At 35.0% G+C, this 14,171-nt stretch overlaps 1 protein-coding gene across 1 annotated transcript in view; it reads right to left on the reverse strand.

Annotated features, from left to right (window-relative positions):
- Positions 1-13,062, reverse strand: part of LOC142339997 (mitochondrial dicarboxylate carrier-like) — a 34,753-nt gene extending 21,691 nt beyond the window's left edge. The window contains exons 1-2 of the mRNA XM_075390385.1: positions 12,739-13,062; positions 4,405-4,563 (exon numbers count right to left, since the gene is read on the reverse strand). Coding sequence (XP_075246500.1) covers positions 4,405-4,563; positions 12,739-12,837 — 258 coding nt within the window. The 5' untranslated portion in view covers positions 12,838-13,062. The remainder of the gene's footprint in view (positions 1-4,404; positions 4,564-12,738) is intronic.
- Between the last annotated feature and the right edge of the window lie 1,109 nt (positions 13,063-14,171).

Genomic DNA, 14,171 nt, shown 5'->3' on the forward strand with positions numbered 1-14,171 from the left:
CGATGCGCAGCACAGGTAACATTCGGATACTCTTGCGATGCTCCGAATGAACCTTTTTTCGGGTGGCTTGAATCAAATATAGACTTGATTTTGACGTATACAGAACTATGGAAACAATGATTGACTTCATTTGCTTTGAACACTTTCTAATATACTCTGCAACCACGATACGTGATTCTGATTGTGTTTCTCTTTCAGGTCTCTCTCCTCCAGTTTTTATATCAAAAAATTTGTCAATGGTAGACCTTAAAATGGTAACCACAACAAAATTGTTCTTAAAGAAACGAACTGAAACCCTATAATGCTATCAATGTAATCATTTTATTTATTTTTTTGTTAAATTCAGTCGTTAGTTTGAAAATCATCCCATTTTCTGAAAAGCAGCCATCACTAACGGTATGTAAGAGCTGAGAAAAAAAATGGCAATAGAAAATTGAGCTTTGCTAGACAATTTTAGAGTGTTTTACATTTTAATTTTCTCTTTTTGTTCATAATCCGCAGCCAGAGATGCATGCAAAATCTATTAAATTGTCAAAAACTTTGTCAAATTTTAAACTTAGGGTTTTGGACAATTTTGTTTTCTTTCTATGAGAACTAAACGTAGCTTGAGATGCATTTCCCGAATTGTGGACAACACCGCCGTGTCCATAATTCACATTTTCAGGTTTCAAAAATGAAATAAACGGCTTGGAAAGTGGGGGAAAGAATCCGTGGTGGCTTGCTTTGGTTTGGCAGAACAACAGATCCCCCCCCCACCCACCCCGCATGGATCAACCGAGGCAGAAAGAGGGGGCATATTGAGGGGGCATTCTTCTGGCATATTGAAGTGGCACGGGAGGATAGCGAACGATACAAGACTCCTTTATATAAATGTTTATATATTATAAATTGAATAAATTTCGACAGTTGACAGTTGCTAAATAGGCGCATCCCCCCGAATTACAGATTACAGATGTACTTGTAACTTGTCTGAAAGTTGGATGCCAACTGGTTATGGGTAACGTGTCCTTGCGGCTTGGGACTCCAATTTCATGCGATTTCTTCATGTTTATTTTTTTGCTCCAATCGTAAATTTCAATTTTGCATGAATTTTGGTCTGATCATGGTAAAGATAATGTTCTATTCTGTCAAGTACAAAATCATGATTTAGAAAGTTTTTCTGAATTTGTCTTGCTCATAAAAACCTATAAATGGACTGCAAATGTACTGATTCAGAACTGATTTTCTGAGTTGATATGGGAATGTAAAGATTCAGCGCTGAATTGTGCTGGGACTAGGGTCCGGGCAGGATGTTGCTGAAAACCAGTGCAAAAACCCAAAATTATTTAAGAGTTGCGTTTAGGGATTTAAAGCCATTGAAAACAAATTATCACTGACTATAGGTGTGGATTGTTTATATTATTCCGCCTAAAAGCGTAGATCTCGAACAATTTTGGCGTTTCTAAGCCTAGGCCGTACATAATTTTGGCTATTCTTATTTTAGATCTTACATGTTTTTGATGCTTCTAATTGTCAACCTTAAAAATTATTGCGTTTAAAGCCGTGATCCTACGTAATTTGAGTCTTTCTAAGCGTATATCTTAAATAATTTTTCGGTTTCCATACGTGGACGCTATATAAATTCAACGCTTATATTTTGTGTTGCTCTTACACTATTTTTTCTTCGAGTTACATTTGGTCATAGAAAACTTCACTCTTTGGTAATTACTCGACTTTTAGAACCAATATTAATCAATTTTTGGCGTGAACCGTATTCAAATGTAGAATTTCATTGACTTTTTCAGCTTAGCTAAGTTGAATCTGTCCAATTTTTTTCAAAATAGTCCAGAGCTTTTAAGCAATGGATTTCAAAACTTTTTAAAAATTTTCGACTCCTTCCGTCTGCTCTTCAATTGAAGTGTTACAGTAGTCCAAGCGCCCTGATTTTGTGTGACGTGTCACCCTTATCAGTCAGTCACTCTTTGCCAGTCAGGCTCTGACATCAGCGCAGGAACCTGCCTGAGATAAATCAGTAGTTCAGGTAGAGCATCAAAATATTACACCTGAATTAGTTTGGTAGTGTTGTTTTCGGTTGATCCCTGTCAAAAAGATCTTGTAGTCTTGTTTCACTGAATTGTTACTGTGCAAATGTCTTCAATGGTCGAACGTGGGCGTGACTGGTTTGAATTACAACAAAGTAGCGAAAATAAAATTAGGAAATGTAGATTAATTTGTCTGTTTAATTGTTTATTTGGCAACTCCTCAATTAAAGTCTTTTACGAACATAAATAGCATCAAAATGGGGCCATGATAGGCAACCAGAGCACGGTTAATTGTGCTAATTTGTTAGGGAACATCAGATGATTGCTACACTGTATGACAGATAAGTTTTTCGTAGTTGATGAGCAATCTGAATGTGATCCTTGCACACATTTAATATCTGACAGACAAAAATATGTAGTAAAAACTACGGAAAATTACATCGCCGAGTAGTTTTAAACTGTGATCGCAGAACTAAAAGAGTGGCTGTACTACATGCCTGGTCCAAACAATCTGTTCTTTGGTAGTCCCAAAAGATTGTAGAAAAGTACTTGTGGGTGTCAGGACACATCCCTCTAATTAATTAAGACATCAGAAGGACGAAGCACCCATGCTCTTGGTTATGTGGCTTGGGCTTCATTCCTCTAAAGGGGAGGTGCAAAACCCAGTTGTTTTCACCATATTATCAGGTGGCCGCAATTCAACAACTCGTCTTAACCTCCGAGTTTTATAAATTAACAATGGCGATAACAACCGTGTGGTATCATTCATTAATTAACAGTTGTTGCGACAAAAATCATAGAATAACTTACCGATGAAAACTCTATTTAGCGCCCATTTTTTAATGCAATGATCTGAAACTGTTGCCAAACTGTTCATTAAATGTAGACTATCCTCTTCAGCCTATCTTATCCAGTTACTATTTTTATGTGAAGCGAGTGACAAGAAAAGCGCAAGGAAAAGTATTGCCTCATTGCTAACAACAGCTGTCGATTAAGTTGTACGACTGTTTTTTTTCGCATCGAGTGGTGATTAAAAATATATAGCCACACAGTTGTAACCCTCATGTTATCATGTTTTAGAAATTCAACAACTGTGTTGCAACGGAGTTTGAGAACTTCTTGATAGCGATAACAACCATGCGGTATTTTTCATTCATCAACTCTCGATTCTATAACAGTATTTAGATTACTAATCGATGAGATAACTTTTTGCACTTATTTTTGATACGAAAATCTGAAATAGTGGCAAATCTGTGCTTCCGTATTAGACTATGCTGATTCACCCATGTTTTCTCGCCAATGTTGCTATATGAAGAGTTGCGAGTAAAGAGTGGCGGAAAAGATAGTTTTTATCAACGGCACTGTGGCATAAGTTATGCAACTGTTGTAATCGAAACAAGAAATGAATATTTCATGTTACCGTAGGGTTGGTATCATAATCGAGATTTTCCAGCTGTAACCCTGTTGTCTTATAATTTCGAGATATTGATTGCAACGGTATGGAATGTGTTTAAAGAACTCTCGTTGCAATAACATCTGTATACCATGTAGTACATAAGACAGTCTTCTGTTGCCTCCACGTACAGTATCATTGGCCAGAAAAGACTTGCGTACAAGTCTAATTTCAACACTTAAATTTTGGAGAATTTCGTAGTACTCATAAGCTGATAAGATGTTAACGAGATATTTGACCGTTAAAGTTCACATCATATGTTGTTATGGAAAAAGAGGTTGAATTAAAGACGTTGCCACATGCGTGCTATTGCCCACATGAAGTAATTTTATAAGTTTTCAATTGCGATCTCAAACCTTGTAATAATATTCATGAGCAAGGAAGTCACCTAGAATCTGGCGTTGATCGAGAACACGGAGGCAGTTCGACATGCTAAGCCAGAAGTTCGAATTGACTTATTTAGAGCCGCATAGCCTTAAGAAAACACGCAACTTGCATTTTTTGAAAATGCCGAAAGTTCATGGAAGTAAACTTCTGGCTATGTATATAAATCTTCTGGCATTCAAAATTTTCGGCATTTTAAAACTGCACGTGTGTGTTTTTATTGTTGATGTTGGCTCTATATGGTTTTAAGCAACAACTCCAGCCCCGGTTGAAGTGTCAACGCTAAAAATCACTCAAAAATGTAAGAATTGCGATGAAAAGATGTAAGAATTACAATTATTTTAAGAGTTGAAAGCGGTGAATGCGGTGAAAAAATAGAATTCACCGCTAAGAATTGCAAATCTTACAGAAGTTCACCGCATTCATCGCCAAAAGATGCAGGCGCTTTGCGGTAAAATTTTTTTCACCGCTATTCACCGCAATTCTTACATTATTCATTCGACAAAACCTCGACCCGGGAGTGATAGCTTCAAAAGTTGCACCTACTGCAAATCTAGCTGATTGGAATCCGAGTTGTCGTAGTATGCCTGCTTCTACCCCATTGTATACTGCAGTCAGTCCACGGTCACTCCTCCTCATTATCTCCATAAGAGCCCTGGTGAGAGATGCGGGCTCACCTCTAGTCTCCAGCACCTGTCTCTGGACCTATGGGATCAAAACATAAAACATGCATCTGTCCCCACGTACATTATGACTGTCAATAATTGATATTTTCCACCTTTATGGTAGTATATATAAACTGGACTCGGAGCTATCCCCCGTGTATAGGATTTGTGTTTTCAAATGGTACATATTTGGAGTAAGCTTCAAATGGTACATATTTGGGGTAAACTTTACTCGAAGACGCCAGTATTTTTCACAAGCATGGTTTGAATCTTGATTCTTAAGCCCGTTCGGATAGCAGTGACAGAAAGCAAAACTAGTTCAGAATTGCTTCAATACTGGAATTATCCGTCGTCTTTGTCCACGATGCCTGTTTTTGAGCAACCGGGGACAACAGTGAACATTTTTTAAAGCTATTATTCAAGCTCGCCGTCACGATAATTCACACCGTCACTTTTGTGTACGTTTAGTGTATACAACTTTCACGATAGTTAACGACGCGCCCCAGTAGACCGAAGGGAAATAACAGCTAATTGGTGATTAATTTCAGAAAAAAACGATTAAGAAGACAATTATCGGTTTTGAAACTACCTTTTAATGGCTCACGGAAACAACTAACTCTCCGATCTGCGACTCAAGTAATCTGTGAGCATGAGCAAGGAAAACAATGCTTTTTTGCCACCGTTTTCCACGGTTATCGTACCGTTTTTTGATTGTGGACAACAGTTACCTAAATAGAAAAATTGGGACGAGTCCTAAAAACACCAAATATGAAATCGCACAATCTTAAACATCGTCTAATAAACCAAAATTTTCAATTTGCAACTTATTGATGTGTGTTTTTTTTTGATGATGGTGTTTGCATAGCCTGATAAAAGGTGAAGCCGAGAAATTTATGCTCTTGTAAACTATTATACAGGTGTTAAATACAATTATTGGGGGTCGTATTCTACCGTGTGGTGAGAACGTTCTGCAATGGCTACTATAACTTCACATGAGGTACATGTTTTATCAGTGCAGAACCGAGAATTTGTTTTTTCACATATGAAATAGAAAAATGCCCATGGAGGCAAGAAAAAGATCCTAGCATATCGCTCTGCGCGCGTGGCATGCTCCACCTAGCACTGCAGTTAATTGCGATTACAAAATTATCAATTGAAAGTAACCTATGGGTGTGTATACTCTGGCAAAAATGGCTCGAAACTGCAACTGATAAAACTTTTGAAACTATCTTTGGACAGCGTTTTGACGATTTTCCAGGAGCCACAAATAACTATTTCAAAATGTTCATTAGTGAAGTCAAAACCAGCAATGGCGAAGAATTTTTACCACGAATTTTGTACCACATTGCAGCATCGCAACAATTCAAATGTATTTGAGGGACCAATAAAAAGGAAAAAGTTCCAATTGCTTTCTTTTTTTTGTTGAATTTTTGATAAACTCATGGTTGCTTTTTAAGGAAGGATGGGTGGGTGGGGAAAGAGGGTGGAGTAAAGGGGGGAGCAAAAGTTTGTGAAATCTCAAATTTTCACTACAATTTTATCAAACTGTTTCCATCATTAGTCTGCGATTTTATCAACACGCTTTTATCACCACTGTTTACTTTGTAACAGTGGCGATAAAAGAGTGTGATAAACTCGTAGTCTAATGATGGTGTTTTTCCATTGTCGATCGGGCATTAAAATATATTACACTGGCAGTTTGTTTAACTGCTATTATCACAACAGTTGTTGATTAAAAAGTAAAGTGGTCACGGTTTACAAATCAATCTTTTGCAGATAAAGTTGATGACTTTCCAAGTTCTGCATGTGGCTATGACAAACAAAAAATCAACCGAGGGGTCATTTTTGAAAGAGCAAAAGCCACTTGATTGTGGAATGAGGAAACATCGATTGAGTTTGGTGATTAATTTCAAAAAATCCAGAAAGTTAACAACGTGTCAATTAGAACGAAATAATAACACCTAATTGTTGATTAACTTAAGTAAAAACCAATACAGAAGACAATTATCACTTTTGAACAACAATTAAACGACTCATGGAAACAGCTAAGTCCCAGAACTGGGTCTCAAGTAATCTGCGAGCATGAGCAAGGCAAACAATGCTCTTTTGCCACCGTTGGCCGCGGTTTTCGTATCACTTTCTTTAACGTGGACGACAGTTACCCAAAAATAAAAATTGGGACGAGTCCCTAAAACACCAAATAAAAAATCGAACAATCTCAAACACCATCTAATGAACAATATTTTCAGTTCAAAAATTATTGATGTGTGTTTCGTTTTGATGATAGTTTGCATAGCCTGATAAAAGGTGAAGTCAGATATTTAAGTTCATATAAATCAATATAAAGGTGTTAAATGCCAATTATTGAGGGCATTACTCTACCGTGTGGTGCGAACGTTCTGCAATGACTAGTATAAATTCATTTGAGGCATAAATTTTATCAGTGCAGAACCAAGAATTGGTTTGTTAACACATGCAACGGAATAAAGTTCTATCATGTGGGCAAGAAAAACATCCTAGCATATTGTTCTGCGTCCTTGGCATTCTCCACCTAGCACTCCAGCTAAATGAGATTACAAAACTGTAATTTTGTTTTGTGCTGGTTTTTCATTGAGGAATACGTTTTTTTTGTGGAGACTACCAATATTATGTTTCTTTAAAGATTGACTTGTGTCTGGACCAGGAAACAAATCCTAATAGATTTGGATATTCAAACATTGAAAAAATCAAAAGAATAAAACATTTAAGTTTTCACCCCTCAGCTTTTTTCTTGCTAAAAATTTTGATATCTTTTATAATTAAGTTGAGATGTTAAGGCCAGAGAGATATTAAACGTGACAGTTTGATGACTAATGATATTCTCATCCACGAGTATATCCATCTTTGATATTTTTTTTTAAAAATTTTGTTTTGAAAGTGTGCCAAAGTTTTTACCCCCCCCCCAGTGTTCTTTACGCCCCCCGTTACAATTTATTTGTTGTTATATAGTACGTTACTACGTAAAAAAAGCACGTGCGACTGTGGGCGTAAAAAATGTGAGCCCACTAATCCCGAAACAGAATAGATGCCTTTATTTGTATCCGTGATGGGAAAAAAACGTATTGATTGAATGCATCAAGTGAAAGAAAGTTAAACCTGGGGCGAGACAAGATGGCTAATTTACAAGAACCTACAGAACTTACAAGTTTCGTACGAAGGATAATTACTTACAAGTCAGATTTCCATTATGTATGAACTCAGCAGTCAGATTTGTAACCTGAAAAAATTTACAAGTCTGACGCGATCTTGAAAGTTTCTTCCACACTTCCGTAAGTGGTTTGAAATAGTAATTTTAATTGCACTACGTTATAAAAATTCATTACGTTATTCATTCCAGTGATAGAAACATCAAAAATACATAACTACTTGCATTTTTTCGTTTTGCCTGACCCAGTTTATTGGGTGCAAGTTAATTGTACCCCCCAAAAAAAAGAAGGCAAGTCAACGGTCGTGCAACTTACATCGATATCATCAGCAAAAAAGAACACATCGATGACACTACAACACCTTGGCAAATCATAAACATAAAAGAGAAACGAAAAATCCGAAGAATTGAACATTGAGAAAAATCTTTAGTAACTATTTTGAAACTAAAAAACCAAGTGTAGTTGTGTGTGTGGGTGTATGGTGTGAGTATGCGCGCGTCCGTGCGTACGTGCGCTCGTACGTGCGTGCGTGCTTGTGTGTGTGTGTTTGCGTTTGCGTGTGTACGTGCGCTTGTATGCAAAAAACTTCAGCTAAGGAACACTACAAGGAACATATTGGTCCCTCTACAAGGAACTCTCAAAGGAACCTTCTTTAATTTTGACAACGCCAAGAAAAATGAAGGAACAATCAAGAAACAACCAAGAATTTGGATAAACACGAACAATTAAGAGATGAAATTTTTATAAAAAGGAAGATTGAAGATTTTCAGAAAAAAATATTGTATATCTTTATGTATATCATTATGATCATTGTAAAGTTATTAAATATCAATTATTGAGGGACATACTCTACCGTGTGGTGAGAACGTTTGTGCAATGACCAGTATAAATTCATATGAGATATAAATTTTGTCAGTGCAGAAATTTGTTTGTCAACACTTGCAATGGAAAAAAATTCTACCATGGGTGCAAGAAAAACATCCTAGCATATTGTTTTGCGCCCGTGGCTTTCTCCATCTAGCACTCCACCAGCTAAATGAGATTACAAAGTTGTAATTTTGTATTAATTTTGATTGAAGCATATGTTATCTCTTTGTGGAGACTACCTATATTAGGTTTCTTAAAAGATTATCTGATGTTGGGACCAGGAAACAAATCCTAGTAGAATTGGTTATTGAAACATTGAAAAAATGGTTATGTCATTGAAAAAATCAAAAAAATTAAACATACAAATTGATACCTCTCAGCTTCTTTCTTGGTAAAAGTTTATATATCTTGTGTAATAATGTTGAGATGTTTGAGGCCAGAGAGATATTAAACCTGACAGTTTGATGCCTAATAATACTCTCATCCACGAGTATATCCGTCTTTGATACTTTATCTCAAAATTTGGATTTGAAAATGAGCCAATGCCTTTTAGCAATTTAATATAATATCAGTCAGTTGAGCCAAAAAAAAACATTTCGAGAAAATCCGGTTCCCCACATCTCAAGACATTTCAGGTTTCCTCTTACCAGCAAAAAAGTTGTCATGGTCTACAAATCAAACTTTTGCAGATGAAGTTGAAATCTTTTTAAGAATTGCATGTGGCTATGACAAATAAAAACCAACTAAGTGGTCATTTTCGATAGAGCAAAAGTCTTGACCTCGTTTAATGAGAAAAGATCCTATAAGTTTGCATTTTTGGATCTTTTCTGTTTCTACTCCCCCAGTCTTCTTTACGCCCCCAGTTACAACTAACTTGTTGTTATATAGTACGTTACATTGTAAAAAAAAAAGCACGTGCGACGGGGGGCGTAAAATAAATTTGAGCTCACTAATCCGGGGGGGGGGGGGAAAACAGAATAGATCCGTTTTATATCCGTGATGGTAAAAAGGTATTGATTGAAGGCATGAAGTAAAAGAAAGCAAACCTGGGTTGAGACAGGATGGCAAATTTACAAGAACTTACAGAACTTACATTTTTCGTACGAAGGATAATTACGTGTAAGAAATTACAAGTCACATTTCCAGCAAGTATGAACTTACAAGTCAGATTTGTAGCCTGTAAGAAGTTACAAGTCTGACGGTGATCTTGTAAGTTTCTTTCAAACTTCACTAAAAGGGTAGAAATAGTGATTTTACTAAAACTAAATTGTAAAATATTATTAGGTGATCCATTCCTGTGTGGAAACATCAAAAATATTTGAATACTTGGACTTTTTTGTTTTTGCGCCCCCTGTTTAGTTCGTGCATGTTACTTGTACCCCCAAACGCAGGTGCAAAATTTTTACGTCAAGATTTACTGTGTAGTGACAAGTGTTCTGTAATTGAGGGCTGCATAACGTACTGGGGGCACAAATGGTCTTTTTCACAAATGGATCTAGTCTTTCTCACAATTTTATTGAGATAACTTTCTTAGAAGAAACATCGCTAAAGTATATTTAAGCATCAGAACTAAAAATTTAACAGACAACATTAATTGTTTGGAACTACACTGTTTTCTTACGCTTGAGAGATTCTTTTTGCCAGCCATTAACTGGCGCCATTCAAATCTTTCTCAAAAGAAGGCAAGTCACAGGCCGTGCAACTTACATTGGTATCTTCTGCAAAAACGAAAACACCGATGACACTACAACAGCTAGGCAAATCATAAACATAAAAGAGAAACGAAAAATCCGAAGAATTGAACATTGAGAAAAATCTTTAGTAACTATTTTGAAACTAAAAAACCAAGTGTAGTTGTGTGTGTGGGTGTATGGTGTGAGTATGCGCGCGTCCGTGCGTACGTGCGCTCGTACGTGCGTGCGTGCTTGTGTGTGTGTGTTTGCGTTTGCGTGTGTACGTGCGCTTGTATGCAAAAAACTTCAGCTAAGGAACACTACAAGGAACATATTGGTCCCTCTACAAGGAACTCTCAAAGGAACCTTCTTTAATTTTGACAACGCCAAGAAAAATGAAGGAACAATCAAGAAACAACCGAGAAATTGGATAAACACGAACATTTAAGAGATGAACTTTTTATAAAAACGAAGATTGAAGATGGAAGAACTTTTCTTTTGATGCTTTGGATTAATAGTTTTATGATGTTTTCTTTTTTCGAAAATGTGTTAATAGAAAGATTTGTGTATATTCAAGTTCGAGGTTCTCATATCTTTCCAGAGACTAGGCAAGACAAAAAGATACAATTGTAAAGGCATTTTAAGATTGAATGGTAGACTTCTAAGGACCGGCAAGTTGGATGGTTGAATTGTAAGTATTGAAAAATTTAGTGAGTAATTTGTAAGAACATATAAGGTGTTAGGTAAATTTATAAGATTTTGTAAGAAAAACTTACATGGCGATGAAAAAACTTAAAAGAAACAGTATAAACTTACAAATACTTAAAACTTAATCTTCCTGTATCGACCCGGGAATGCACAATCCTAATCAAATAAAAATGGAGATGGGAAGTAATTTCGAGAGTGGGATATTATAATGCCATTTCTGCATTCTGAAATTTTGAATAGCAATAACATAAATTTTTAGGAAAATGTCAAAAAATAGCATAATTTGGTGACACTGACAGTGTTATAGCGAGTAGACTTGTGATTTGATTATGCTATTTTTTGACATTTTCCTAAAAATTTATGTTATAGGCCATTGATAGCACAATTTTTGTTACTTTTTCTTTTTTCTTTTGTAAAAACTAGCAATGGAAATAGTTAACGTGACCAAATTGTTAAATAATTTGAACTTCAGAAAAAAAATTGCAGGAGATTAGAATAAACGTCTGAATTAAAAAAAAACATGTCAGGTTCCTACTATTTCATCATCCATCATTTCCAAGAAAGAATCAAAGTTGTTTCAAGCAATTGGGTACACAAAAAATTAAAGTGCCTTAAATATGCTCAAAATGAGTTTCACTTTTACAGCTATCTGCAATTGTTCTTGGGAAAAAAAAGAAATCCTAATGAACTCGGTTATTCAATAAGGAAAATACCACGGTAGATCATCATTTCTAAAATAATTATATCTTTTTTCTTTATTTACTTATATTATATATATATATATATATATATATATATATATATATATATATATATATATATATATACATATATATATATATATATATATATATATATATATATATACCTTTTCGCTGCAATTTTATCACGTATTGTGCAGAAAATTTCGTAAACATTTCTTGAAAGCCGTTTGGTAGTCACTTTGGTACAATCATTGCGGTTAGCACTCACAATCAAATCTCGTACCAACTGAAGTACAATATTGATGAAACTCTGGCCGGGCTAATGGCCAGATCAAATAGTCTTATAATTTGCGTCAAACTATATATTTTTGCAATTAATTATATTAAAATGCCGAATTTTAACAGAAAAACTCTTAATCCAGCTTTATTAGAATAAATTTTTTGCTCACACCTGCTCACCAAATTTTAACGTTTAAAGTATTACCGACATCAAAAGAACGCCTTTTCATAATAAGTGATTCTTCTTACTTTGAAAGTAAAATCTATTTAAGTTGTTCTTCGTTTTTTTTTGCTAAATAAGGAATAAAAATTTTCACAAGTTTTATCTTTATTTTAAAGACTTTTTGTATTATGCTCAAAGCTTTATTTTCAGAATTTTGCGAGTTTGAAATGCGACAATTTCATTACTGATGGTTTTTTTGGCATTTTTGCGATATAAGACCTCTATGTCAACCTGCCCTCTGAGATCTTGTCTGTCCCTCAAGTTTTTTTTGTAACTCTCACCTACAAGTTATGTCTTGTTATAAAGCGCTGAGGGTGTAAAAGTGATATCCCTAGACAAAGTCCGACGCTTATATTGCAAGATCTTGCACAATTCTTGCAAATGACGCTTATGCTGGCGGATCGAAACAAAATAGATCCGCCTTCTGATAGAGAACCATAGATCAAATGATCTGTAATCGAATTTAAGTGCTGCACTTGTCCAGACATTGTAAAATGCTTATCACATTTGGTCAAAGATAACTTTGTCCCATAGGAATTAACTCAATCTGGGTACAGAATATTGATAATTTCCCACCTTTACGACATCCAGAGGGTAAGTGATGGCATAGGCAGTGGTGCCAGAGATAACTCCCAGGTACCATTTTGCAATTCTCTGAGATTCCAGAGAAGCCATCACTCCACGTTCACTTTGATAACCGAATGCCCACCCACAGATACATGTACAACGACCAAAGCCGAATTCTGTTCTAAAAGAGTTGAAGTACTAATGTAGAACAAAGTTTCTTGACTTTTAATTTTTTAATAAGAGGTTCTTCATTTTCATGCCAGAATCGTTAAAAGTCATCAAGCTCGTGCACATACGTAACCTCTGTTTCATCAAAACGAGTTCATTAAAGTTTGTGATAATAAGTTCTCTTTAAATGAATGATTGAAAACGAATTAAAGGCTTTGCAATGCTTTTTAAGTTCAATTTATACCTTGTTAACATTTGAATTGTTCTAAAACTAATAGAACAACATAAAGTACTTTTACTTTACAATAAGCAAATAATGTAAACTGGAGATAGGCCAATAAAACTTGATTAATGCAACAGGAGCCACTGATTTTTTATTTATAATTGAGAATTAGGTTATAACTTTGTTTCAAAAGACAGGTTATTATTTTCTTGCCTAATGATTTGAAAGAAGTGTGGTAGATTCGTTTGAGGATAGAATTTTTAGTTAAACTCGAATCTTAGAATAAAATTAAACAACTGATTAGCAAGTTAAAGAAAATTTTCAATAGATCATTGAATTTTAAAAAATATCCATTTATATGAAGAAACACATGAATCTTGGGGTTAGAATCTCTTTCTGTGTTTCGGAAAATCAATTTTGATCAATTTTCTGAAAAAAGTTTAGATTAAGCAGAAAATGAATAATCATATTTCCCTACAAATGATACTAATTGGTTAATTTGAATGATTAACAAGTAAATGGTTATATTTGTGAAATTTACATCACACGTTCTAGAACTGTTCACAACATCGATTGATTTTTTCATATGCTTAAATAACAGCGAGTTTTAGCTATCTTAAAGAGATCAGATTTATTTAACATAACAAAATGAAAAGAGATGTCATAATAAAAGAAACATGAAATACACTGCGGACTTTTCGATCGCTTTTAAATTTTTGCTTTCGTAATGTTTTTTTCGAAAAATGGACATGAGCAAACATTAGAGAACCAAAAAAAAGTTTGCTGAAAAATATTTGTTAGACTAACTTCGTTTAGATCCCTGAGGTAGCTCATCGTATAGATTCATATATGACTCCTAGTAATTATAATACGTCATATATGATTTGTTTGATTTCTTAGTGTTTATGCAACGAATGTGCAACATACAATTATGCAGCATACAATGAATGTTTATTTGATGCAATGCATTGGAAAAGTTAATAGAGATTTTCAGAAAGAACAAATAAAACCATAATTGCCATTAGCAACTGCTATCAGGGCAAAAAATATT

Source organism: Convolutriloba macropyga, chromosome 5, assembly GCF_964194025.1.
Source record: "Convolutriloba macropyga chromosome 5, txConMacr16.3, whole genome shotgun sequence".
Taxonomy (NCBI): Eukaryota; Metazoa; Xenacoelomorpha; order Acoela; family Convolutidae; genus Convolutriloba; species Convolutriloba macropyga.